Source organism: Rhamphochromis sp. 'chilingali' (assembly GCF_963969265.1).
Source record: "Rhamphochromis sp. 'chilingali' genome assembly, chromosome: 21".
Lineage (NCBI taxonomy): Eukaryota > Metazoa > Chordata > Actinopteri > Cichliformes > Cichlidae > Rhamphochromis > Rhamphochromis sp. 'chilingali'.
In genome coordinates this window covers 8,737,116-8,763,017 of record NC_137949.1, presented here as the reverse complement: position 1 = coordinate 8,763,017, position 25,902 = coordinate 8,737,116, and the positions used below count along the sequence as shown (strand labels likewise).

The following is a 25,902-nucleotide window of genomic DNA, read 5'->3' as shown; positions in this document are numbered from 1 at the left end:
AATCTTCCATTTAGAAGATTTTGATGTGAACAGACAACATGCGGTCAAATGAGTTCTCTTTGCAAGTGAAACAAACCATCCTTAAGCTGCGAAGACAGAAAAAACCCATCCAAGAAAATGCTACAATATTAGGAGTGGCAAAATCTACATTTTGGTGCATCCCGAGAAAGAGCCAAAAGGTTGATTCTGTTCAGTGGGAGCGTTTTCCCACTGAAAATGCTGCTGTCAGATGAACTGAATCAACCTTTTGGGATTTACTTACCTGGATGGTTAAGCATGCATCAAGACATCCTGAGAAAACAAAGAAAAAAGAAGTCAGTGAACTCAGCAATGCAAAAAGACCTGGACATCCATGGAAGGCAACACCGGTGGATAATCGCAGAATCATTTCCATGGTGAAGAGAAATCCCTCCACAGGAGCAAACCAAGTGAACAGCACTCTTCAGGAGGTAGGCATATCTACATCAAGTCTATCATAAAGAGAAAACTGCATGAAAGTTAATACAGAAGGTTCACTGCAAGGTGGAAGCCACTCATAAGCCTCAGGAATAGAAAGGCTAGATTGGCTAAAACAAAAAACAAAACTCTAAAAAAGCCAGCACAGCACACACAGGACAGAAGCAGCCGAATGAATTCTGAAGTGTTCAGAGACATACTGTCTGCTTAAATCCAGCTAAATGCACTCAGATTGATTGGGAGGCATTTCATAATACAGACAATGAACCAGAACATATTGTGGTGTACAGAACCAAAATGAGAAGATGGTTGTCTTTATCCAAATACTTGAATCAAACTATATGCTCAGTGTATCAGAAGAGTACCTGGGCAAGTGCTGGTTTAGCTCATTGGGTGAACAGGCAACACATGCTGCATAGCCACAAAAGCAGTGGATTGGATTTAAGTCATAGCCCCTTGCCTCATGCATAAAGGCAGTGAAAAAAGTACAAGTTTATTAAAAATTAAATGTAAAAAGCTATTGATTGTGGGCCTGTGTAAATAAAAAAGGTTTTTAGTTTGTTCTTGTGTATGCACAGATGGTCAGCAGGCAGCTTGTTACAAAGAACAGAACCACGATAGCTGAAAGCACCTTCAGCACACTTCAATCTAATTCTTTACAATAAACTAGTAAAAATATTTTAGGGGTAATTCCACATTACACTGGGAGCCAGTGAAGTCCCTTTAATGCTGAGTAATATGGTAAAATGTCCGTGTGGCCGTAAGGATGGTGCATTTTGAATGAGCTAAAGTTGTCCTATTGATAATACAGCATTGCAATAATGTAAACTGGTTGATGTGAACGTATCGACCAATTCCTTTTTATAATCATTTTGTGTTAGGAGTCTTCTAACTTTACATATATTTTTAAGTGACAGAAAGCAGTTCATGTAATACTATTGATGTGATTATCAAACCACTGTTTTCTGAGCACTGTTCAGAATGACTCCTGAGTTGCTCAGTGCAGTTTAAAGACAGATGATAGAAATATCACCTGCATAAGAACGGTAGGATATATTAGAATTCTTTATGACACTGACAAGCAGGAGCATGTAAAGGTTGAAGACTAATGAACAAGGACTGACCCTCAGGAACCTTTGATTGAAAGGGTTGTGCAGATCTAACCTGAAAGCACTACTTTCATTCTTATGTTGTAATTTTGGTGATGGGATAAACATTTGTTTACAGTTAGAAGGAAACTGTAAATGAATGTTGTGGTTTGACGCGTAACTTCAAAGTTTATAGTTGGCTCACCTTGGCTGTAGTCTTTTGTTTCTGTCATGTAGCCTGACTTTGAGCTGAGCAACAGGGACTTTAAACAGCAGATCAAAGCAGCTGTCTCCATGGAGAAATGACAAACAAAGACAGATTTGCAGATTATGTGGGCCATGATAGACAGAGTGCAATAATTAGAGTGGACGGCCCACCTAGAGGCACACTACATCTCACTTCCCTGTCTGCTCCAGTATGCAAAGAGTCAGGGGACACAATGGCTTATTTAGTGTTTTTTCACAAGGGCAGACTGAGCACTTCAAACAAGACCACACACAGGCTCACAGGTAGAACCAGGGACGGCATCTGGTGACATCTGGTGGACAAGTGAGGTACAAGCTGTTAAAGTGATGAAAAACATCCACATGGAAAAAAAAAAGGTCATAAAGTCAATTCGTGTTTCAGTTGTCCAGTTTATTGCCACCTTGGAAAAAATGTTGCTCTCCTCAGTCCTTCAAGAACTGGTGGAGTCCTGAGTTATCATCTACTGTATTCAGAAACTGTAACATTCTGCGCAAACATTTTTCCCATGATCCTTTGTCATTTACAGTAAATTAAAATATTAACTGGTTATAATATCCTACTGTCACAATATCATGCTGTTCAAAGTACACAAAGCAGTCAGAGTCAGTAAAAGACCGGTAAAATAATAGAATTTAATTTGCCAAAAACTTATCAAAACTGAAGCACAAACCTCTTGGACGGCTTGTACCTCATTTATATCATTTTAAACGCTTTATTCAGGCCTAATAAATTCATATATAACATGACAACATTTTCATACTTTGTAAATGATGGATTAACCATTTCTAAATAATGTACAAAAAGGATTTAGGAGCTCTTTATTTCTCATGGTATCATTTAGAAAATCTAAGTAAATGAGTAAGAAAGTTTATAGATGTACATTCAAATTAATCTTACTATAATGATCTTAGCTTATGTATGTACATATGTACCCATATCCTCGTCAACAGGTAGGCTTATATGAATGAAACTTTGCATAAGCATCTTAATACATACAGCAATTATTAACATCTATATGTTTTTTTTAAATGTATTATAAATCTCTATTCTTTTCATTTGGATTTCTGCAAATGCAATGTGTATATGACATTCTCTGTATTTTTTTTTTCATGTTAGATTCAACATACGTCACACATATAACTTAACAGTGACCAAAATTTATATCCATGGCTAATTCAGGCGGTTACAGGATATTTATTAAGTATTTTACAGCACACCGTCTACTATAGGCCTTATAAAACATTTGCAAATGAATCTCAAAGATCAGAATGACCTTGAGAGTCAAAACAGTCTCAGCTATCATCATAACAGAAAAGGGAAACAGACAAAGCACAAAAATGATGCGGAACAAACAAAGATTTATTGTTAAATAAAAAAAAATAACCCATCCGAGGTTTATTGATTAGTAAAATGTAAGTTGGGCTAGAGACTGTAGGAATGGGATAAAGAGGAAATGAATTAACAGAACACTTTCAACTTAAATATATTTACTTTGTATCGAAATATATTTTTCAATTAAAATAACACAGATGAGGTTATAAACTGTTGTAACAGTTGTAATCACCATAAACAAAGTGAAGTCTCAGAGGGAAACCTCTCTGGGACGTTTAAGAGTTTGGAATTTCTTTACATCATCATCCTCAACTTCTGCAGTCAGTTAGTTAGTTAAGGCAGAGTTAATGAAAACTCTGTGCAGCTCCTAGACAGCTTCAACTTCAGCCAGCATCTCCTAGCTTCTTGTCGCCAAACAACCTTTTAAACCGGCTTAAGAGATTAATGTCTAGATGCCTCCAGATGCCTGGTATGTCCATTGAATTGGTGCCATTCAAACCACCTCCCTCAACTCCTTGCTCTGCAGTTTGCTCACTAATTTCTGCAAGACCAAAAGCACGTGAAGAGGTGATGCTAGCAAACAGACGACCTGCAGCTTATTGATCACAGCAGCCAGGCCTCTAATCTTAATAATTACCTGTACAACAAATGTGTGCGTTTGCGGGTGCATGTGTGTGTGATTTGGTGAACGACTCTTTGAGTTTTTAACTGAGTAGAAAGGCGCTATATTGAGTACCAGTCCATTTATGAGTTGTTAAAAAGAAATTCACCCACCATACGTTTGCTTTAAAGAGTGATACTACCTCTGAAGATCCAAATCTTTTTGTGTTTTGTTTTTGTTTACATCAGGTTAAAATAATTTTTTTAAATGAAAAAAAGGAGATTGATTCCCTTTTGGAGCTCGCCTCTAGAGGCCATTAAAGGAACTGCACCTTTTTCTACACCGTCCTGTGCTCTTCGACTGGTGTTACACTACAAGTGACACCGACACTACACCCACATGGTCAATACATAAAACAACAAACAAAGAAAACCTTTAATATTATATTATATTATATTATATTATATTATATTATATTATATTATATTATATTATATTATATTATATTATTACACATTAAACAACCCCTGCCAGGGGAAATTAGTGAACAAAACTAGTGTGAAAACTACTTCCTATAACTTCAACTGAAGTTTTATTTGCTGGGAGAAGTTAAGGAGGTGCCAAGCAAGCTAAAAGTGAGCCCATGGAAACCAAATATCTCCTCTCACATAAACTCTCCGTCAGTAAAAGAACAGTTAATCATCAATTCAGTTCATCTCCATGAAGATGATGCAAAAAAAAAAAATTATAATTATCTGCATAGTTTGTGAATCCTCACTTGGAATGTGACATTTATTTCCCAAAGAAGAGAGAAAGAAAAACAACAAAGTGTCTGTGAAGGTTCTCAGTCATCCAGGTCATCGTAGTCAAAGGAGCTTGCAAAGAAAAGCGTCTGGACTTCTTTAAGTTGCTTGAAGACGTTTCACCTCTCATCCGAGAAGCTTCTTCAGTTCTAAGGTCAAATGGTGGAGAGTCCCAGATATAAACCTAGTGGGAGTAACCCCCCACAGAGGGACAACAGGACCCCCTGATGATCCTCTAATCGCCTGAGCCAAAACAACAAAGGTTTTCTTACTCCCGTTTTTGTCTTACACTAATGTCGCCAGTAGGTGGCAGCATACCACCGCTGGTTGCAGCACATGTTGAATCAGTTACTTTATAATAAATAATAACAAACACAATGTTAAAGTTGTCTGTGGATTATTTTTGAGGGGGAAATTACTAACTGCAAAAGAATAAGCAGTAGAGTGAAAAGTGAAATTACAGGAGTTTTTAAAACGTTGCTGGTCAGAAAAAGTGTGGGGAACTCTTTAAATCAGTGTTGCCCCAATACAGTGGACGTTTTCTGAACAGGAAGTTAATCCCTGCATAGATGGATGACATTAATCCCAATTAATTCAGTAATAATAAGGAATCAGTCATTTGGGTGATAATCGGCAAGAGCTCCTAATTGTTGAGCGAATATTTAGTAACGTTTCCTCTGATACTTGTGGAACTTATTAACTTTTAATCCCTGACCTCATCCATGATTAATAACTCTCTATCTGATCCTGTGACAATGAAGCCCCGCACTGGCTCTGACAGATGGGCAGCCCAACTGCTGCCAGCTGCTTTCTATGCAATATTCAAGATGCATATGCCTGAGCGTGCACGCGCAGACACACATATACACACACAACCAGTGCCCATGGCTCACATTGGCAGTTGAACAAAAGGACAGTCTCAGTATCACAAGGATGGTGATTTTATTCCTAGACAGGCTGCCCCTCTTTTCTTGTAGTTATCCATCAAGGTGACAACAGCAACATAATTTAGGCTATTTGAGAAAAACTGGGAGATGTCATAGAATGATGACTGTTGAGGAATTTTCGGAGCTATCTGTAACATACTTTATTTTTATGCATCATTTTTTTCTGTATTACAAATGTAATAACTTAGAAATGAAATAATCAAGTTGCAACTGAGCTTCAAGTCAAGGGCTTGAAGACGGATGTTTATTTTTACATGCGTTTCTGCCATTGTGACACTTTACTGCAGCTATGTGCAGTGTTTGCTAGTGGCTCTTTCTGCCTTTAGTTTTGTCCCTTTTCTGACCAAGGGAGTCTCGCGTTATCACTCAGTATCCCTGATACTAAGTGATACTCACTATCTCACTATATCGGCTAAATGTATATCTGCTACAGTTCTGAGGGAAACTTCCAAGAAGGTAAATGCTCTCTCCAGAGGATGAATACAAACACCACAGAAAGAGGATGAAGAGACTTGGTGGTAAAATGAGGAACTGCGTTCAAAGGATGGTGCCTTCAGCTTCCAGGCCTCTATTGCATGGACTCAGCTCCCAGTTTGGATTTGACAGACACACACCTTAACTATTTTATGATTAGACTTAAAACCTTCCTTTTTGATAAAGCTTATAGTTAGACCTGAATCAGGTGACCCTGAACCCTCCCTTAGTTACACTGCAACAGGCCAAGGCTCCTGTTTCCACTCTCTTTGTGTTTATTCACCACTTTGTGTTTAATCATAAGTTATTGTTAATCTCTGGCTCTCTTATACAGCCTTTTGTCTTTTGTCCTGTCTACCTCCCCTCACCTACAGATGGCTGCCTGTCCCTGAGCCTGGTTCTGCTGGAGGTTTCTTCCTGTTAAAAGGGAGTTTTTCCTTCCCACTGTCACCAAGTGTTCGCTCATATAGGGTTCGTCTGAATGCGGTGGTGTTTTCGCTATATTATTGTTGGGTCTTTACTTTATAATATAACAATATAAAGCACATTGTTCTCTCTTGTGTGTGTGTGTGTGTGTGTGTGTGTGTGTGTGTGTGTGTGTGTGTGTGTGTGTGTGTGTGTGTGTGTGTGTGTGTGTGTGTGTGTGTGTGTGTGTGTGTAAAAAAAACTGTTTTTGACCAAAAAACGTGTGTGAGGAACATTTTCAAAGACTAAAAGCATCTGCTTCATGTACAAACCACATTAAACTGTGTGATCTATGCTCGGTAGTACTGCATATGATTATCTGTTTCCTGTGTAGTACAAGTGTACACTTTGTCACTGAAGCCTTTTAGAAATTCTTTTTTTTCTTTGCTTTCTAAGACAACAGAGCAGTGTCTATCAAATGCCATGAAACAGCCTAAGACTGAGCGCTCTGGGGGAAACTCATGTCCTTCAGCTGATAATTGTTCATGTTTTGAAGCAAACGATGCGTTATAAACACATTTAGTTTAAAAGTTTTAAATCCATCTCTTACTGATGACCTACATACACGGTTTTATCTGCTTATAATAAACGCGTCAATAGCAATAGCAATTTTGAAGAATACAATAATTAAAAATGCTAAAAGCAGGAGATACTTAAATGTCACCAGTATGTGGAGTTTGTTCTGAGGTGTCCCTGTAAAACACTATGATGGTATCTAAATCCATTTCCCCAGCTGCTGCATAGATAAAGATCTGCTCAGCAGAAACTGTATACAGCCAAGGGTATTCACTCACAAATTCTCCCACTGAAGTCATTTTTTTTTCTCACAGTGTGGAGCCTGACTTAACAGCCTGCTCAACGCAACATGATGAACTTTGCCTCACTCGTTTGCTCGGCTTAAAAGCAGTTTGTTTTATTCTATAACTATACATTTCTGTATTACTTTTCTTTATCTTTGTTGTTTTTACATTTAAATGCAGCTAAGATTGTATTTATTTCTTCTTTATTTATTTCTTCTTCTTTGCCTTATGGATTCTGTTATTTACACTAAACAATAAACATATAACACAGATACCATATCTATGGTGTGGTATATGTGCCATATACAAATAACATAAACCAAAGGTAAAAATAAAAGTAAATAACCTAACAAGTGAAAGATCGCTGGTTCAAACTGAGGAGGAGGCGATCGCTTAGGTGTTGTGTCAGGAACAGAGATGGGTAACGCGTTACTGTAATCTGATTACTTTTTTCAAGTAACGAGTAAAGTAAGGGATTACTATTGCAAAATCGGTAATTAGATTACCGTTACTTTCCCGTAGGAACGCTGCGTTACTGCGTTACTAAAACCGTGATTTTTCGCGAGAATGTCTCACGACAGTGACGTAAGCGAGTGCGCTGTTAGTGACAACAGCTGTCTGCAGATCAACAATGGATCACATATTGAGTGTGGAGAGAGTATGAGCGTGCAGCGTTTAAAGCGTGGAAGTACTGACCTTACTTCCATAAAAAGTGACAAAAACATTAGTGTCCGTTGTGCGTGGGATGAAAACTTCTTTTTACAGCGAAAAAATACCCCTAAACTTCCAAGCAAGCACCGAGTGGGCAACGACGTAATGGGAAACTCACAGAGAAACTCGCGGATTCTTCAACTGACCGCGGCACACCTGCACCAGGGCAAACCTCCGCCTACCCCACTCCTGCTTTACAGGTGAAAATAGAGCAACAGGACCGCTAGTCTTTGATTTTATTTATTTTCTGCTGTGTTTTACTTGCATCTATTTGAAAGACTGAGTGTAAACACAAAAAATATTTTATTTTATGTGCTGGAATGTGCCGAAAATAGGTTTAAATGTTAAACTAATTTATTCAAGTCAGAGAATGTTGCATATAATTAAATTTTTGCTTGATGCATAAAGTTAAAAGATTAAAACTGATAAATCAAGTTAAAAAAAGAGACTTTTCCATTTGATTACATTTTGTATGATGGATTATGTAGAAAAAGTAGAATTGGGCTGAAAGATCTATCGCTTTATCACCTCCTCAGGTTGTAAATCGTGTTTTTAAGAAGTAACTAAGTAACTAAGTAATTAATTACTTTTGAAAATAAGTAATCAGTAAAGTAACAGGATTACTTTTTTGGGAAAGTAATCAGTAATTAGTTACTGATTACTTTTTTCAAGTAACTTGACCAACACTGGTCAGGAAGGGGTTAAAAAAGATGGTAGAAAACATGTGGAACTACCCATTATAAATCAGGAATAAAGTGTTAACCATGCATACACATGCAGGTATGAATACCATAAACCAGAAAACAAAACAAGATGTAACATCTAAACAAACATGAATGTACACAATCTTGTAAAACGTCCTTCCATCTTTGTTTCTGAAATCCTTTTCAGAAACTTTCAGACATATTTGAGATCCTTCATTTTTTAATTGCTTTATTTTTGTAGCTTCAAATCTATAGATCTGCTCATATCTTTTGTAACAGTTAGTGGTGTGGTGTTTTTACCTTGTGTTTGTTATTCTTTTCTATTTTTAAACCGCTCTGTTTTGTATTTTTATAATCATAAAAGAGCAGACTAACACTGTGTTGCTCCAGCTGCTTAAGAAAAGGCTCATTTCCTTCCTACTCTCAAATAATGATGATAATAATAATAAGGACTGACTTCATTTATATGCACCTTTCAAGCAAAAATGGAGCTGAAGATGTGTAATAATATCTCCTTTTTAAAAAATGTCTGCTTTCTCTCGCTTTAATATTGTGTATTAACAGAATACACTGAGCTTTATCAGGATGTCATTTCACTCTATTAACCTCTATCTCCTCCTCCTCCCTTTCATTAACCCCTTCAATCGCCCGCTGCAGCCTCCCATCTTTGCCCCCTCCTTGCCTTTTGTCTGTCTTTCCCTCCAGAACTTCCGGCCAAAGACTGGAGCTCTTTCCCCCCGTGTCCATCTGTCAGCCTTCTCCAAGAGCTGATATTGACTGCTGTTGCATTGGCCCGCGCCTAGGGGTGTGGGTAAATGTGGAGGGAGCTGGGGTATCTACGAGTGAAAGGCTACCTATACATACTGACACTAGTAGAGACAATGCGCCAAAACAATGGTATGGATGGACACCAGGCAGGACACCAGGGAGGAGGATGGGGGTAACATAGCTGCCTGACTGTGTCCATGCATATGAAGCCTTCATTCCTCTGTAGAGCGGAGGGCTGTAAACATACATAGGACGAGTTAAAGCTTTCAAGGGTCTTGACTACCGCAGGATTTCTGCTCACAAAATGATCTCATCACTATAAAATGACCTAAAAGGTTTAATATAAATATAACAATATAATGTGCAAGTCCAAAACACCTCTACATAATGTCTATTAAAATTGGATTTTACAGCAACAGACACTTCAGCACAGTACCTCACGTAATTTGCTTCCATGACAAGAAAGTGTTTTGGCAACATAAATGCATCTTACTTTGCAAATGCTTATCACTTATGCGAAAAGTCCACTGGTGAGAAACCAGAAATCCTGTGATAGGGAACGTTAAGAAACACAATAAGGAATATGGTGTTTTGCCTACTGTATTTTATAGATGGGAAAATGTTATACTACTGCCATGAAGCTACCCAGTAACTGCTGCTTAGCTTAGCATAAGGATAGAAAGCAGGTTGAAACAGCTAGCCTGGGTTTATCAAATGAAACAACAACAAACCCTCAAACTATGTCTTTGTGCAGCTATAAATACCACAAGTTGTGTTTTAGGTGGAGAAGCTGCTCCATCTTGAAGAAATGTTGTGAATCTGTGTCATAAATCTGGATTGAATGCATTTTTTAAAGCTTTGCAGAGAGCCAGACTAGGCTAGCTGTTTTACCCTCTCCTTTTCATCTTCAAGCAAAGCTAAATAAGCTAATCGATTAGCAGGTTGTTCAGGTTTAAAATGTAATAACTCTGAGAAAGCAAGAAAATAAGCATAATAAAATGGTCAAATGAAAAGAAGAACAATATATGGAGCAGTTAAATGTTAACTTACTGCAGCATTTCTTTCATAGTACCACTTTTTTTTTAACACTGCTGAGATTTCTTTATCACACAGCACATTTTAGTTGTCCTATTAGGAAACACAGGGCTTATATTAGTTTGCATTTACAGGTTAATCTCTGTTGCATTGATTGAAGCTGCGAAGATAGCTCAAATGACTCATGGAGGACTGCAACAACAGTGAGAAAACATGCCTATAAATTTAGTTAATTTGATTGTTTAATTCTTTCTTTGTAAAGGAACAAAGCCATAGCTACAGCAGTGCTGTTCAACCTACAGAGAGATCATTATTAGCAGCTACAAGAGACGTTGTTTTGTGAGCAGTCTGCCATGTTAATTACCCTCTGGTGTCATCAGCCTGAGGTGGTAAACTGTCTCCTCTGTCCACATGACAGTCTGAGTGCTCTGCCACTGTGCTAATGGCCTGTTTGAACTAGTGTGAATGTAAATGCTCCTTCCAGGATTCATTTCCAGATAAGACAAATTCAAATGCGTACCTAAGTGTCCAATCAACAGCTCCAGCTTTTATCAGCTCTTAACTTCTGCTGAGGTTGTCGGCTAGTTGTAAAAGCCCCTAAATTAATAGTTAAACATAACTAGGTGCTCCCAAATATTCCATATAATTTAAAGATACTTCCTTTAAACTCACTTCCTGTAATAATAGAAATGTTTCAGTGATCCACGGGTGCTGTTGCGTTGCTTTCATTTTGCTGGGAGTATCTGTGATACACTTGTGGGTCACGTTTTTATAACCGAAATGCACCCTCTGCAGTTTCACACAGTGACAAGTCTAAACTCCCCGGTGCCTTTGGCAAGAGATCTGTCAAACTCCATGACCTTCGGTAGTCAAATTCAGAAGTTACTCACAAAGACCACCTTGAAAGTCCAGTTTCACACCTATGAGACTACAAGGTGTGTGTGCGTGTGTGTGTCTCTTTCTCTCTGTGTCTCAGCTCCCTTGTAGTTACACAGCTGCAGAGGGGGTTGAAAAGAGCGCAGATGGTTTAGTCGGGGGACAATTGGTAGAAAAGCACTGATGAACTCACACTTGCAGGATTCCACAGTAACACAAACAGCTGCCCACAGATAACAGCCTGCTAACTGATCTGACAGAAATGAACAAGAAGCAAAATGTGCCTTTAACTGTTATTAATGTATATAAAACGTTAGATAAAACTGAGTACAGCTCCGTGTCAAACAACTTGTTGCTATAGACTAAAACTTACAGACTGTGATTTTAGTTTTTTCCCCCAAGTAGCACAGGGGCTTTACAACAGTTTACAACAGTATACCGAGATAATCACTGTAACGTTTTAAAAGCTCCCTGGATCATCATTTTACTGTTTATTTGTTTGGGTCTTATCTATAATTATGGCGCAGTGAGACCCTCCTAGTCAGCCCGTCGGTGTAGAACTGTAGAAAAGTTTGAGTTCAACGTTGTGTTTGCTGAGTCTTGATAATAAAGATCCTTTTTTGACATAAGCTGACTGTGATGGATTACAGTTGTCAAGCAAATTTCAACAGTCTGCTGATTCACTTTGTACATTATGGTGCAAAAACTCCACAGCAGCATGCTTTGCATAATGCCATTGCCCTTGCAGTGATATTTAAAGCTGTATTGACTTGGTGTACTGCAATCATAAGTGTAGGTGATTTGCAGCAAATTGGATGGAGCACAAAACCAAAGACAATAAAGAAAACATAGTAGTCTTTATCACTCTCTGACACACATTTTGCACACCAATTCACTTGTGATGTGTAATGGGTATCGCAATAGGCAGAAGTTAAACACAACTACAGCGCAGATGTGTTGCAGTTGTGTTTAATGACATGTGAACATATTTAGAGATAAGCAAAAAGGCTAAATGAGATTTACAAACTTTATCTAACTAAGTAAAAGTGGTAAAAACAAAAGACAGAAAATTTGGCTCAGAGATTGGTTTGAATACTGAATGCTCAGTAGTGTTGTTATTTTGACTGTGTGTGTGCATGTGATCTGAAATTGTTGTGTGGTTTTGAAATAGATAAGAACGGTTTTGAGGCATTTGAGTGATTTTGGCGAACGAGTCGGAGGTTTTGCAAATGTTTGTGTATGTGGATGTGTATCTTTGCAATTATGAATAAACTGTAGCCTGGCATGATCAGAAGCTCAGAAAGTGCAATCATAGCTAACTCTGGGAAAACGTAATACTTCTGGCCAATTCTACCCTTCTACGTTTGCTTCTTTTGCAATTGCAACATGTAACACATGTAACACATGTTGCAATTATTCTGTATTTGGTTACAATTCACTTATTTAAAGTAACAACAAATACATAAACTGATGTCAGCATTGTTTCTTTAAAGTGTGAAGGAAAATGAATTCTCATAAATCCAAAAAAATCAACATGTTTATGGTATCGGATTACTTGAATGGTATCCGATTGTTCAGTCTGACGCCGTGTCTGGGTCTAAACTCTGCTGCAGGTCCATATATCAAACTATCACTATGGCATTACTGAGAGTTGAAAAACTGTCTAAAGTCTTTCATCCTTAATAAAATGATCAGCGTTCTGCTCTACCAGGTGTAACAATTGAGTTTAACATCCAGGCATCCATGAAAACGGAATTTATGAGATTTAACGGAGTTAGAAGTTAGCAGGAAGTTAGCTCGCTAGCTTCTATCTAAATACAATATAGCATGTCCTGACTGCGGGGTTTTGGAAACAAATTAAAACGTACAGCTCTGCTATCACTTCCAACATAAATGAAGACAGAAAACTAAACAGCAGTGACGTTTGTAGGGTTACTGAAGTTGGGCTAGCTGGTATATAATGATGTGCTACGTGACCGCTAGCGACACAGCTATGTTAGCATAATATACACAAGCTAACTTTTTTTCCACTCGATAAAAGTTAACATGAGTGTTCTCGGTGGTCAGGAACAAATGTAATCGCATGGCAGGATGCTGTAAAAGGACCAAACTTCAGCCAGGAGAACAACTGAGATAATCCATCCACAATACGAGGTTAGTCATTCATATACTGCTGCATGGGCTGGGCTGTAGTTACATCCTAAGGTTTTAAAAACTGAGCTTAAATAAATGATTAGTGGTAATAAAAGCCGAGGGAGGTCAACAGTGATCACTGACTGTTTTAGGAGCTTTTTGAGATTAAATAGAAGAAAATACATAACATTAAACATGTTAATAACACAAAAGCCATATTAAACGCAGACTACTTTAGACCCGGAAGTAGGATTCGTCGCGTCATCACTGAACAACCGGATAGAGTCTTGTTTTCAGTAGAATGATTCTCAGTGATCTCAGTCTTATTTGCATGTTTGTGCAGCTGAGGTTGTGGTGTGAGTGCACTAGCACTATCAAGTGGGAGCAGTAGTTTTGAAGGGGGTTCATTTGGGATGATTCACCTTCCCTCTCCCACCTTTTGTCTCCCTTTTTCACTTGCGGGGTGTGGAGCCTTGGGTCGTATCGCTGTGCTCACACCTTTCCAAAGAAAGTTCATTTACATTTGAGATGGCAGTTACAAGGATACTTTAGCTGAGCGAAGTCCAGTGAACAGCGATTAAAACCAGAAGGTCACAGGGTCAACACACCGACTTTGCTGAAAATGTTAGCCGAGGATCTTCTCACTGAAATACTAAATCACTGTTGTCATGTTAAAATGAGTGATAAGATATCAGATTTTCAACTATACACCACTGCGCCCTTAGCTTTGTGAATGCAATCAAAATGTGGGAAACCTGGACTGCTGGTGGAAGAAGTTTCGAAATGAATCACGCAGAGATGGATGAAAGCAAAAAACAAAGCCTGACATTAACCTCAGGCAGAATACCGATGTGGTTTTACGAACATCAGTCTGGTTTTGTCGGTTGGACAACTTCAAATGTCTGGTTGAACTAGTTGCAGGAAGGTGTGTGCCTTTCAGTTCAATATATGGCATATCAGTCAACAGCGAGCATGTACAAACTTTATGACTGTTAGCCCACTGCACATAGGAGATTGGGATAAGCATAAAAGGAAATAAAAAGTCTGTGCTGAAACCAGCTAGAACCAGAACCTACGTAATAACCTGCTGTACAAATACAGAAATCATGAACCATTTACATTTTTTGCAGTTTATAATATCATTACATTGTACAGTCAAAAGTCCATGCTTTAAATTGAAACATATGCGTGGTAAACTCTATTGTCCAGCAGCGTGAAAATGGGTTCATTCTATTTGAGATGCTTTCTAAAACATTTAGTTGTAATTTTAGGAGCCAGGTTCTGATGTTTAATTTCAAATAAGATGAATTTTAAAACACTTAGTTGAAGTCCTAACAACTCCCATATCACGCCACAGCATTCACAATCAACAAGGAGCATTCATTAGAACATGAGTTCTATTTTCTCATCTAATCAATAAAATGCTTCATGCATTTAACATGATTTCAGAAAGAAAAGCACAAGAGAAAGAACGTGGTGTTCTTAATACATGTTCGCCCTGCGAGAAGCTGATTTCTTTGACTGACTCACTCTGCCATTAAGCATGTACACAATCAGTGTTACAATGGGATTTACCAAATTTTTGTGCAGCTCAGTCCTCTTAAGGAACAACCTGCGGTTCATCTGTAAGATTTATGTAACATATTTGGGCCTTTTATGCTTAATTATTATTGAAGTACTGTACTTATAATTTGTTTTTCCATTTGCTTTTCAATTCTTCTTCACTGCCTTTTGAACAACAATGGATATCTGTTTTCTGTATTTGACAAGTTTGTTACACACACAACCAAAAACACCCACTTGAAGCATTTTTGTAATTTCTGCAATTGGTTTCATGTTTTAAACCTAATGTTGATAATGCTTTGTACATAAAATCATGCATTTTTATGCTTTTTTACTTTGTGTCTTTCACTTAAAAAGTACTTTGATATTTCTGCCTTCACTAAAAATATTCATGAAAATATGAGGGAGAACGTTTTGTTTCAGTTTGTACTTGAGGTTAGATTATTATTGATGCCCTTAATCGTCGATTTGAGTACAGGTTTGTAAAAACGGGCATTTTGTTTGCAAGACTGTCCATTGTTGTTCGAAATATTCAAAGTTCCCTATCAAATCCATCATTTACAGTTAAGTAAATCTTACTCCACAAATTGAAAAACTAATAAAGTAATCTGAAGACATGTTTTTCTGAGTGTATAGTCCCGGTAAATACATAATAAAAAATAAAAAAATTCAAATTTCTTCTCAGAACAAAAGAATTGCGAGGAAGAAAAAAGATGAATATTGTGTCATATCCTCCTCCTTTTTTCCCTCATCCGGTGAGAGGACAACAGCGGAGACGCCTTTCGCGCTCTGATTGGTTTTCCAGATGTAACAACGTCGCTGATTGGCTCAAATATTGCCGCTTCTGAGCTTCTATTTTGAACATAAATACGAGCAGCTTCAGTCCTTTCCTCACAAATCAGGGGTTGTCAGAGAGGAGGTGCCTTATGCTGTAACTCTCTGGCATAAACAACAGCTATGTGACTTTAGTGATTTGGAAAGACCAAATCTAGGTTTTACACCTCACGGAACCACCGTCTAACTTACGGCCGGTGTTTTGCTTCGTATTTTTGGAAATGTAATCTCAATTGTTCCTAGCTAGCTGCTTAGCTTCCGGGTTAGCTCGAAACTTTGACTGTCTTGCTTTCTCCGACTCGAAATTCAAACCAAATCTATCATACAGTAGTACTCCCGCGTGACTTTTGCACAGATTTGACAGCGAAAAAAGCAACATGGAATCTTTTTTTAGCAGGATTAGTCCTGTTAAGACGAACAGGCCCGACCGGATCCCCGAGCTTTCCTTGCCCTCTCTGCTTGAGCACAGCACTAAGACCTCGCACTGCAGGAATCTGTTTTCCCCTGGGCCCACGGCTGTGCTGTCTCCTGTTACCAATTTGGCTATGGACATGAACAATTTAGCTGGACTCGGAAGGTACTACTAAGTTTTTATTTGTTAATTATTTTCATGTAACTGCAGTTCCTGTTTTTCAAACCACTAACTACCCTGTCATCTGTTTATTCCTTTTGATCGGTTCTTTGCAATGCACAATACGTTTCAGTCTTGACATTAAGGAAAATTTTCTGTTTCTTTCTTTGTCGTGCAGCCAATGTGATACCCCGAAAAGGAGAAAGCATGCACCCCTCGAGAAGGTTCCCTCCTTCGCCTCTGACGTCTCATCTGATGCTGGTGAGACCCCGTTAAAGCTATTGTTTGTGCTAATTTATGCTATAAGGCCAAATGTTCATGGACTGAATTTGATTTCAAGTCACAAGATTCGATACGGTTATGCGGAATGTAGTATTGTATTATTTATTTTAGCTGCAGTAATATTTTATGTATTGTAATTTACGACTCAGTTACGACTCAAATGTATCAAGTATAGTCTTTTATTTATTTATTTATTTATTTATTTGTAATTCCAGTCTTCTAATGTAAAGTCCTTACTCCACCAGACAGCTCACCTATGCACTGCAATATGAGAAATGTGTGTATACATGTGGCAGGTCAGTATCATCTATTAGTGACACATATCTCTTCCTTCAGGCCTGGGCATGGATCTCCCCAGCCCACTAGATGCCATCGAAGTGGAAGACACGTAAGTTAAACTATCCTCCTTCTGACTATTGTTATCAGCCTTTGAGCAGTGCGTCTCCTTACCCTTTTGCCCCTTCACCCGACCCTCCACCCCCACCCCAGTGCTAGGGTTCAGCAGCGCTAAGCACCATTTCCCATCTGAGGGATTAATATTTCTGCCGTTGACTTTAAGACGATGACCTCGCTCCTTTTTCTTAGACAAAGCAGATTAGCTGATACACCATGTGAGCTTTACTTTCTAAATCAATGTAGTGTGACATATTATGGACTTAACTTAATAGTTAAATATTGCAATTTTGTAGGTGGGAAGTAATACAACTGGGACAATATGCTCTGTAAAATCAGTTGGAAACCCTAGTGCTGCTCACTGAAAATACTGTTGCACTTGTGCTCAGCGTTGTTATCTTGATCAGTTTGTTAGCATACCCTCAGCTGCCTAATCTTGGGTGGCCCTTTTCCTTATTCTCAGTTGGGTGAGTCTGCCCTGCAGACATCTGCCGAGGTCTGATGTGAGTTCTTTTGCAGCAGTTGGTGCTCAAGACTTCATTCACCTCCTTTTACAGCTGTTAGGTTGCTAGGAGTTTTCCATGATGGGGGGGAGGATGTGGCGTGCGTGCTCTGGTTTGATAACCCACCCCCTCTGAGCTTTGGCACACTCTTCTACTGCAGCCTTGTTTCAATAGGGAATTGAGGGCTGGAGTTTCTCTGCATCAGCTATTGAAATCAGGGCACCCCCAGAGAACAGCTGCCCTCCCTTCTTGTGGTCTGCACTGAATGGGACACGCTCCCCCCTCGACAAACAAAAGAGCTCTTGCAGAAAGGGGGCTTTGCAGCTTCGGCTCCAGCAGGCATATGGTAGATTAGCTGATTTCCGCATCCCTTCCCCTGACCTCCCTCCCACCCCCTGAGCTCTCAGGCCCACTTATTTAGCATACAGGTGGGCCGTACTCCCAATGCAAAGAGTACGTCTTGCCTCCATGCATTCACCCAACTTCCTCATGTCCAACCGTTCCTCTCAGTGTCTCAATAGAGTCCCAGACTCTTTGTAGTTTATGAGTATGCAATGTTTCGACTGACAGTTGAGGCCTTCCTAGTCTCTTTTCTTAGCAGATCTTCTTGCAAGAATATATTAGTTTTGTAATTTCTGAAGCATTCCTTGCTCTTCTTTCTGTTACAGATTTGAAAAAGCCATTCGAGAGTCAAGCAGAGTTGTCAATGAGTAAGTTTTGTACCTGGTATTATCTCCCCCCCCCCCCTAAAAACAACATTGCAGAGCAGTTTAATTTTCAAGCCAAAAAAATCTTATCTCCTTATTTTATTGACTGCAATTCTTTTCTCTGCCATCTGTTGATTATAGGAGAATGCCAATTCGAAGAATCAACTCATTGCCTGTAAGTATTTTACAGCTTGTGTGTTATGCGTACACATATTATCTGTTATCCCCAGAGATAACAGATAATGTCCTGTTGTAGTTGTGATTTTGGCGCTTGAATAGGATTTAATCTTAATTTTTAAAGAGGAGTTGACAGTACACATAAACACAACTCAAACAAACCATACAGTGGAGGTTAAGCCTAAACGCGTTGCTAACTGATTCCCTTTTATTCCCCCACTCAGCTCCAGCTCATGGCCTTCAGTCCAGCTCTGAAGGGGCAGCAAAATGATCCAAACCGCTATGGAGTATTTGGTCAGCAACCTTCCCAAGTATCCACCTCTCAGCATGAGAATAAGGAGAACATGCCAGAGGTCAGTTGGACCAAAATCATTTACTTAAGTCTCACTGCCTTAGAACTAAGGCGATGCTAAATGAGCTTTTATTACTGTGGAGACGGCATTTCATCATTTGGGTTAAAAACGGGATATTTGCATTTTATGTAAGTGAAAATTATTAGTGTCATTAGCAGGTGCTTTTATTAATCTGTCACGTCTGTGTTGGCATTCCTTGTTTAAAATGCCTTGTTGTTTTTTTTCTTTCAGGAAAGCTTTGAATTCAAGAAACCCACCAAACCTGCTTCGCGGTGTCGTGGGCGATCCTTTAACAACGGGCAGTCTAAGGATGCCTTTGCCTGCCGTCCCAGCTCCGCACCAGCCCTCATGGTATGTGAAGAATCTGTCTGCAAGTTAAAAAGGGGTGATCTGCTTCTCGAAAGATGCTGACTGACGTTTTTTTTTTTTTTTCATTTTTATGTAAAGCTTTCTTCACCTCCTCCGGTGCAGCAGCTTGACTTTCATGACTCCAGCCCCATGTTTCTGAGAAGTTCCTCCCTCACCTCCTCAAATGATGATGAAGACGATGGCTTTTTGGATGTACTTGATGACAACATGGAGGTGAGTCCCTGCCATTCATGTTTTTATGGATTCATTTTTTTTCTGCAATTCCTTTTTGTCAGACTTGATTTTTAACGGCACCCATTTGTTGTTTGCAGAATGACTCTGGGGTACCGATGGGCATGGCCAGCTTACTCACTGCCCCACTGGTGGCTGACAGTATAGGAGAAGACTCTGTAAGTGTGCGTACTTTAGGTGCAGTATGTAAAGTGTGTGCCTGCTTTTCTCAGTAGCCACAGATGACTTATCCATCTTGACAACCATTTTACAACAAACACAATATGTCACAGCATAGTATAAAGAATAGTCCTGATGTATTTTGATGCAATCACCCAGAATAAATTTTGATGCTTTGCTGTCACAAGTTGTAGCACCTCACGCAAAATGTGGGTTGAATTTAAAAATGTACTTATTCTCGCATTTCTTTAGCCTGTGATTCGGTGCAGACCACGAAGCCTGTTTCGCTCTCCTTCGATGCCCAGTCCTGTTTCCCGTCTCTCTGTGAAGCGCGCTGACCGCCCCGGAGATGAAAATACACCCATCAGGGTGAAGAGGCGGCGTAGCCTTGCAGGAACGCAAGTAACCACCCTGGAACAAAACCCAGAATCCCCAAGAATGGTAAGGCCATACTGCCTTGGACAACATGCATCACTTTTGTTGTTGTGATAGTTGATGCAAGTTAGTTGGATGACTTGATCATTTTAACATGTTGGCCAATAACATGAGGAGCTGAGGTGAATGGGAGGAAGTAGCAGCATCGTCTTTTAAATGAAAACGGAATGAAGTGCATGCATGCTGAGATTGGTCTTACAGCATTGCTCAGGTCTAAGCCACACGGTGCAAGATTAATAAAAACTGTCTTGTGTTACAAAAACGTGCTGTCGAGCTCAAGTCCTTTTCTGATTGAAACATTTAAAACCAGTGATAACATGGAGCTGCTGTTCTGAACAGACAGCAATGATCTGTAGGCGTGATTTAAAAAATCTCCACTGACCATCTGTCACCCAGCTTCTGAAACATCCACTGAGGCTTACTGGCTATTGTTCCAGGCTTTGAAGCTTATCTTAAATCGCTTCATTTTCTCCTTGGTAAGTGTCCCTCTCCTCTCTTTCCAGGGCTGCTCACTGCTCCAGAGGTCCAAGTCGTTCTGCCAGGCAGAGATTGAAAAGCTGTTGGACAGTGAGGCTGGTTCTAATGAGCTAATAGGCGATTTCACCAAGGTAAGGGAGAATGAAAACTCTTCTGTGTGCTTGTTAGTTAGTTGCTTGAAAAAGTGGAATAACGAATCCTCTTTCGTCTTTTAGCCTTTCGTTCTACCCACAGTGCATGGAAAACACCAAGACCTCAAATACATTACCTCAGACATGGTGAGTAGACGCACTGTGTCAAAGCGCTCAGTCCCTTCACAGTAATCACTGCTCCTTTTGAAAACATTAAAAGTATGTTCTGTGTGGTCTTTAGATGGTGGCAGCTCTCACTGGCCAGTTTGATCATGTAGTTGAACAAGTCATCGTCATTGACTGCCGCTATCCTTATGAGTTTGAAGGAGGACATATCAAGGTGAGTCAGTGACAGACATTGCAGTATACATAAAACTCGAGTGTTTCCTAATTTGTGTTGGAAAATCACACAGAACGATGTGAAAATCGGTGATAGATGTTTTCAGTAACAACTGTGGGGGGGGGGTAATGATGTAAAAACTGCTTAATTAAAGACTTCTCTGTAGGTGATCCATCCCTGAGCTCTAAAGGTATTTGTTTTTGTTCCAGGGAGCGCTAAACCTACACCAGGAGGACCAGGTGAAGGACTTCCTCCTCAAGAACCCGATTGTCCCATCCAGCCCAGACAAACGAATCGTCATCATCTTCCACTGCGAGTTCTCCTCGGAGCGCGGCCCCCGAATGTGCCGTTTCGTCAGAGAGCAAGACCGCGCCATGAACGAGTATCCCAAACTTCACTACCCCGAGCTCTACATCCTCAAGGGCGGCTACAAGGACTTCTTCCCTCATTTTCAGGTTGGGTTTGATTTGATTCTCAAGGAGTGAAATATAAATGCTGGTGAGGCCTTGTGTATCTGGAGCATAATGCTTCGGTTTTAGTCCAAAGAACTGCGTGCTCATGTTTTAGCATATCAGTTATCACAGACCCACATGAATCTCAGCTGTTCAGTCCTCTGAATCCTCATCTCGTTCTCTTGTGCAGGCACAATGTGAACCTCAGTCTTACCGACCCATGCACCATGAGGATTTCAAGGAGGACCTGAGGAAGTGCCGCCTCAAGAGTCGCACCTGGGCCGGAGAGCGCAGTAAGAGGGAGATGTACGGACGACTGAAGAAGCTGTGAGCACGTCCTCATCTTCCCAACCTCTCGCTAAAACACACTGCCTCTCCATGAAACGGACTCAGTGCAACCTCCTCATGTGTCTAACGCCTCACTCTAACCAAGGAGAAATGCCTTCTGTGATTGCGCCAGCAGAAAAAGGGATTTTTAAATTTCCTACAAAGTTTCATTTATAGCCAATTTAGTTATTTATGCGAGTTAAAGAGAGAAGGATGTGGAATGATGGATCCTTGAAGAAATCAGCAGTGCAGTGAACAGATTTTATAAAGGTGATTTGAAACAATTTGTATGTTTTAACAAAACAAACCACTAGGACCTACTGCCTGTTTTTTACCTTTCCTTTTCCTTTTTTTTTTTTTTTTTTAAATATAAGCTGGCATTAGTGATATGAATCAATGCCATATTGCAATATACAAACAGACCACACTGCCAGGACTTTGTCTTTCAGTCCCCCCCACTGGATTTTTTCTTTTTTCTTTTAATGTCATGTACTACATTATATCAGCACTTAATTAAAGAAAAAAAAAAGTTGAATTGGAGAGGTGTCCCTGTCCCCAAGATTTTTATATATACATACACACACACACACACACTTTGTTTTTAAAGAATGATTTGAGTATTCTTTGGAGTGTGCATTTCTCCAGGCATTCCAAAATGCAAATTGGATACTTAATGATAACATGTGAAAGCACAAGATCAATGCAGAGCTTTGCCCCATCACCTCCACCCACATCTGTTGCAATAATTATTTTCCTCAGTCAGAAGATACCAAAGCAAACAAAGCTACCTGTTTACTTTGCAGTGAGATTTCTCTGATGCTGCAGGTCAGCAAGTGTGGACAGATTTTTTTTTTTTTTTCTTTTTCTGTCTTATAAGAAGTCTTTTGTTTCGCTTTGACACCTTTTAAAATCCAGAGAGAACTGTCTAACCCTCTGCCGAGCTAATAATGTTGGTTTATAATGAGCAGGGTGCTTTTGGTATTTTGGTCCAGGCTTGCGGGGGAGCTGCTGAAATAAAGATCTGATGTGTGTTGAAATGAGATGAATAGCAGCCTCTTCTTTCTGAGTTTTATCACGCAGGATTTTAAAATTATATTTCTTTGCAAGTAGTTTGTGAATGAATAATACTTTTTAAAATAAACTTAAAATTCTTTAAAAATGGTTTGTCAGAATTATTTAATAAAATCAGGCTTTAGTTGAGCTTGACAAACTTTAAACCTTTATGGTTTTGGCAAGACCATCAAAGATCGAAAGTGTTGAGCTCTAATGGCCACAACCACTCGTGCAGAGTTTAAGGGACTAAAAGTGCCCACTGGCTTCATAATTGCCATGTCTATTAGCTGAAACCAGTTGTTCTATAAGAAAGTCTCAATGTTCAGTATGTATGTCCTACTAAGGAGTTGAGCTGCTTTGGTGAGGTACGAATACTAAAATTCATACTTAAAATTAGGACTATCAGTTCATAGATATATCGATCTCGGTCTTTAATAAGGCCTAGATTTAAAAATGTACAAAAGGCTCAATAGATCAATACTTTTATGCAATTTTTAGCCTTTGATGCATTTGAATATACTTTATACGTGAGTGTAGTCAGTTTATTACCCTGCTAATTGAATGCTTTCTTTGAAAAGGCAGCAGGTTTCCTGTCAATGATTAATAATTAATTGGTTGCCCAGAGGGAGTCTCTCCCCCCCCGACTATTTTTCTGATTAGTGTTGAAAATCAATGACCAGTTCAAAGTGAAGTCAGTTTAGCATGTGTGTATCTCACATCTTATTCATTGATATACATGTCAACAGGGCCACTATTCTTATTTCCTCTTCTCGTCTCAGGATTAACTTTAGTCTTAAATACACAAAACTACATTAAAGAAAGATGCTGATTTTGTATATTAATATTGACCAAGTTGTGATATTGAAATTTCATTCCAAGCGGAACAGTGATTTGTTTCTGATTAATAAAGTGATTTATAATGTAGGAAATGCTCTCTGATGGCTGCACGAATCACATTAGAGCCTCTAAACAACATTTGTTTTTGTAATTTTTTTCCACTGCTTTCTGGCAAAAACTAACTGAAAGAACTGATAGACCAGTTTAGAGAAACTTTATTCATATTCCGGGATATACACATTATTTGTACACATCCTGGACCTAAACTTCCTTCAGCTTTCAGCCTGAGTTCACCCAAAGCCAGTTTTCCACATTTGATCTCTAAGAATAGCCCGTCTGCCGTTTTGTTTAGCATGCCTGCTGTGCACGGTGAAGGATTTCTTTCCACAGGCTGCTTCCTGTTTTTTCAAATTTTCCCTCTCGAGTTGGCCGTGGGAGTGGCCTCTCCTTTCCAGCACGTGTCCACGCATACAAACACATTCCTCTCTGTGAAGGCAGTACCTGGCAGCTTGACGTGTCCTGACATGAGGTTAACTGTCCTGTTACAGGACAAGGAGTGGAGGGAAAATATCACAGTCACCACGTGCTGAAAACACGTGACATGAAGGGAGGAGAGGTTGTAAAAGCACAAGCCTGCTGGCACCTCACCAAAGTTTGAAATCAGACAGTTTCCCAATGTCCATGTGGCTGTGGGAACGAAAGGGCAAGGCTTTGTTTGCATTCCAGTGAGTGAAGTCTAACTTATTTACAGCCAGTGGCAAATTGCCGAAACTAATGTCTGTTGGTTGAATTGTGCAACTGAAGCTGCTTCAAGTCTCTCCTAAATCCTCTAAAAAATTACTGACAGCAGCACTAAAGAGCAAACACTACACAGCTTAATAAACGACTATTTAGCTTCCACAGTCTTTACACATACTGGTCCGTGAGTCTATGGTATCTTTCACCTTTTTTTTTTTGCAATTACCAGGCCAGCTGCTTAGATTTGAGAGGCCTCACACCTTTACACGAGGCATACATAATGCAACACTTGCGAGATCCTTTCAATACAAGCTTCCCTTCTCCACCTCAATAGTCGTTTTTAAAATGTAGATGAGTCCTTGGCAGGTCCTCAAAAAGTAAACTGAGCCAGGTTTTACAATTAGACTCATCCAATTAGGAGATTCAAGAATTCAGCAAAGCAACAGTGGGACACTTAAACTGATTTCCACGAATGAATGCTGCATTACCGAGTGGCTTGTTCTCAAAGGTGTGCTTTGTTTATCTGACGGCTTTCAAAAGAGTTGAATGAATGTAAACTCTAAACTGTATACAACATAAACAGAAACAATATCTTATGTGTATGTTTTCCTTTTTTTCCCTCCCACAATAGAGGTCTCACTCCCTGTATAGTGGAGGAATCCCATATTTCCATAGTGAAAACAGTGTATATTATAAAGACATACCCTAAAGGGTACCTTCTGGGCACAACAGAGAATAAAATAAACAACATTTTCCATTCAGGAAGACTTGAAAACAGCAATCGAGTCTGTAAACTTTGAGGAAAGTGTCTCCTGGGGACATGGCTCAAGCGAGCCCAGGGCTGCTTTCCCACAGCTTGCTAGATTGTTGGACTTCTTTTTGCAACAAAGGGAAATTCTGAATGCATGTTTAAGGCACTCACTTCACAGACTCACTACCTATACTTTGCGTATACAGTGTGTGACTCTCTGATGGTGGATGCTGTTTGATGACCTTTCATTACTTTGGTTTGGATTTAGTCAAATGACTAAATGTGGACCCTTGATGGTGTGAAGCAATGTTCCTGTTAAATCAGTTTAATTAATTCAAATATGGCCAAAGACTGATGAAGATATGTAAAGACTTGACATGAGATGAAAAAGCATGCCAGCGCTCTGTAGAATTGCCCTTAAAACCTCGCCACCCTTCCTGTGACTGTCTTTCCTTTTCTGCAAAGCCGATCAAAGGTGCCCTCAAACAAACCTCCAGCCTGGGTGTCACCCATAAACCTCTGTTTGCTGTGCGACTGCCGACATTGTCAGTAAACTGACAAACCAGCCTGCAAATCAAAGGGTCGCACGGGCCAACAAGGGTGGTGAAATTCTGAAGCGTAACAGTGTGGTTTCAAGGAAAGGGTGGAGATTGTGGTTTTCTAAGGTGAAGTCAAAGTTTTTGAGGATTAGAAACTTCTTAATGTCTCACTCACAGTTCTGCTTTCTGCACACACACACGCACACATACACACAATTTAAGAAGATTTCACCCTGCGCA

General features: G+C 39.5%; 1 protein-coding gene across 2 annotated transcripts; it reads left to right on the top strand.

The window, feature by feature from the left end:
• Positions 1-15,884: 15,884 nt before the first annotated feature.
• cdc25b (cell division cycle 25B) lies at positions 15,885-22,784 on the top strand. Of its 2 annotated transcripts, none has more exons than XM_080871187.1 (15): positions 15,885-16,414; positions 16,587-16,669; positions 17,027-17,078; positions 18,255-18,296; positions 18,435-18,468; positions 18,695-18,823; positions 19,055-19,174; positions 19,271-19,405; positions 19,504-19,581; positions 19,835-20,023; positions 20,521-20,625; positions 20,710-20,772; positions 20,867-20,965; positions 21,175-21,420; positions 21,608-22,784. In XM_080871187.1, the coding sequence occupies exons 1-15, from the start codon at positions 16,215-16,217 to the stop codon at positions 21,746-21,748; spliced, it is 1,716 nt and encodes a 571-aa protein (XP_080727313.1). In that variant the 5' UTR covers positions 15,885-16,214; the 3' UTR covers positions 21,749-22,784. The 2 variants fall into 2 exon arrangements, with proteins under 2 accessions (XP_080727313.1, XP_080727312.1); XM_080871186.1 differs by having other exon boundaries at positions 19,504-19,587.
• Positions 22,785-25,902: the final 3,118 nt, after the last annotated feature.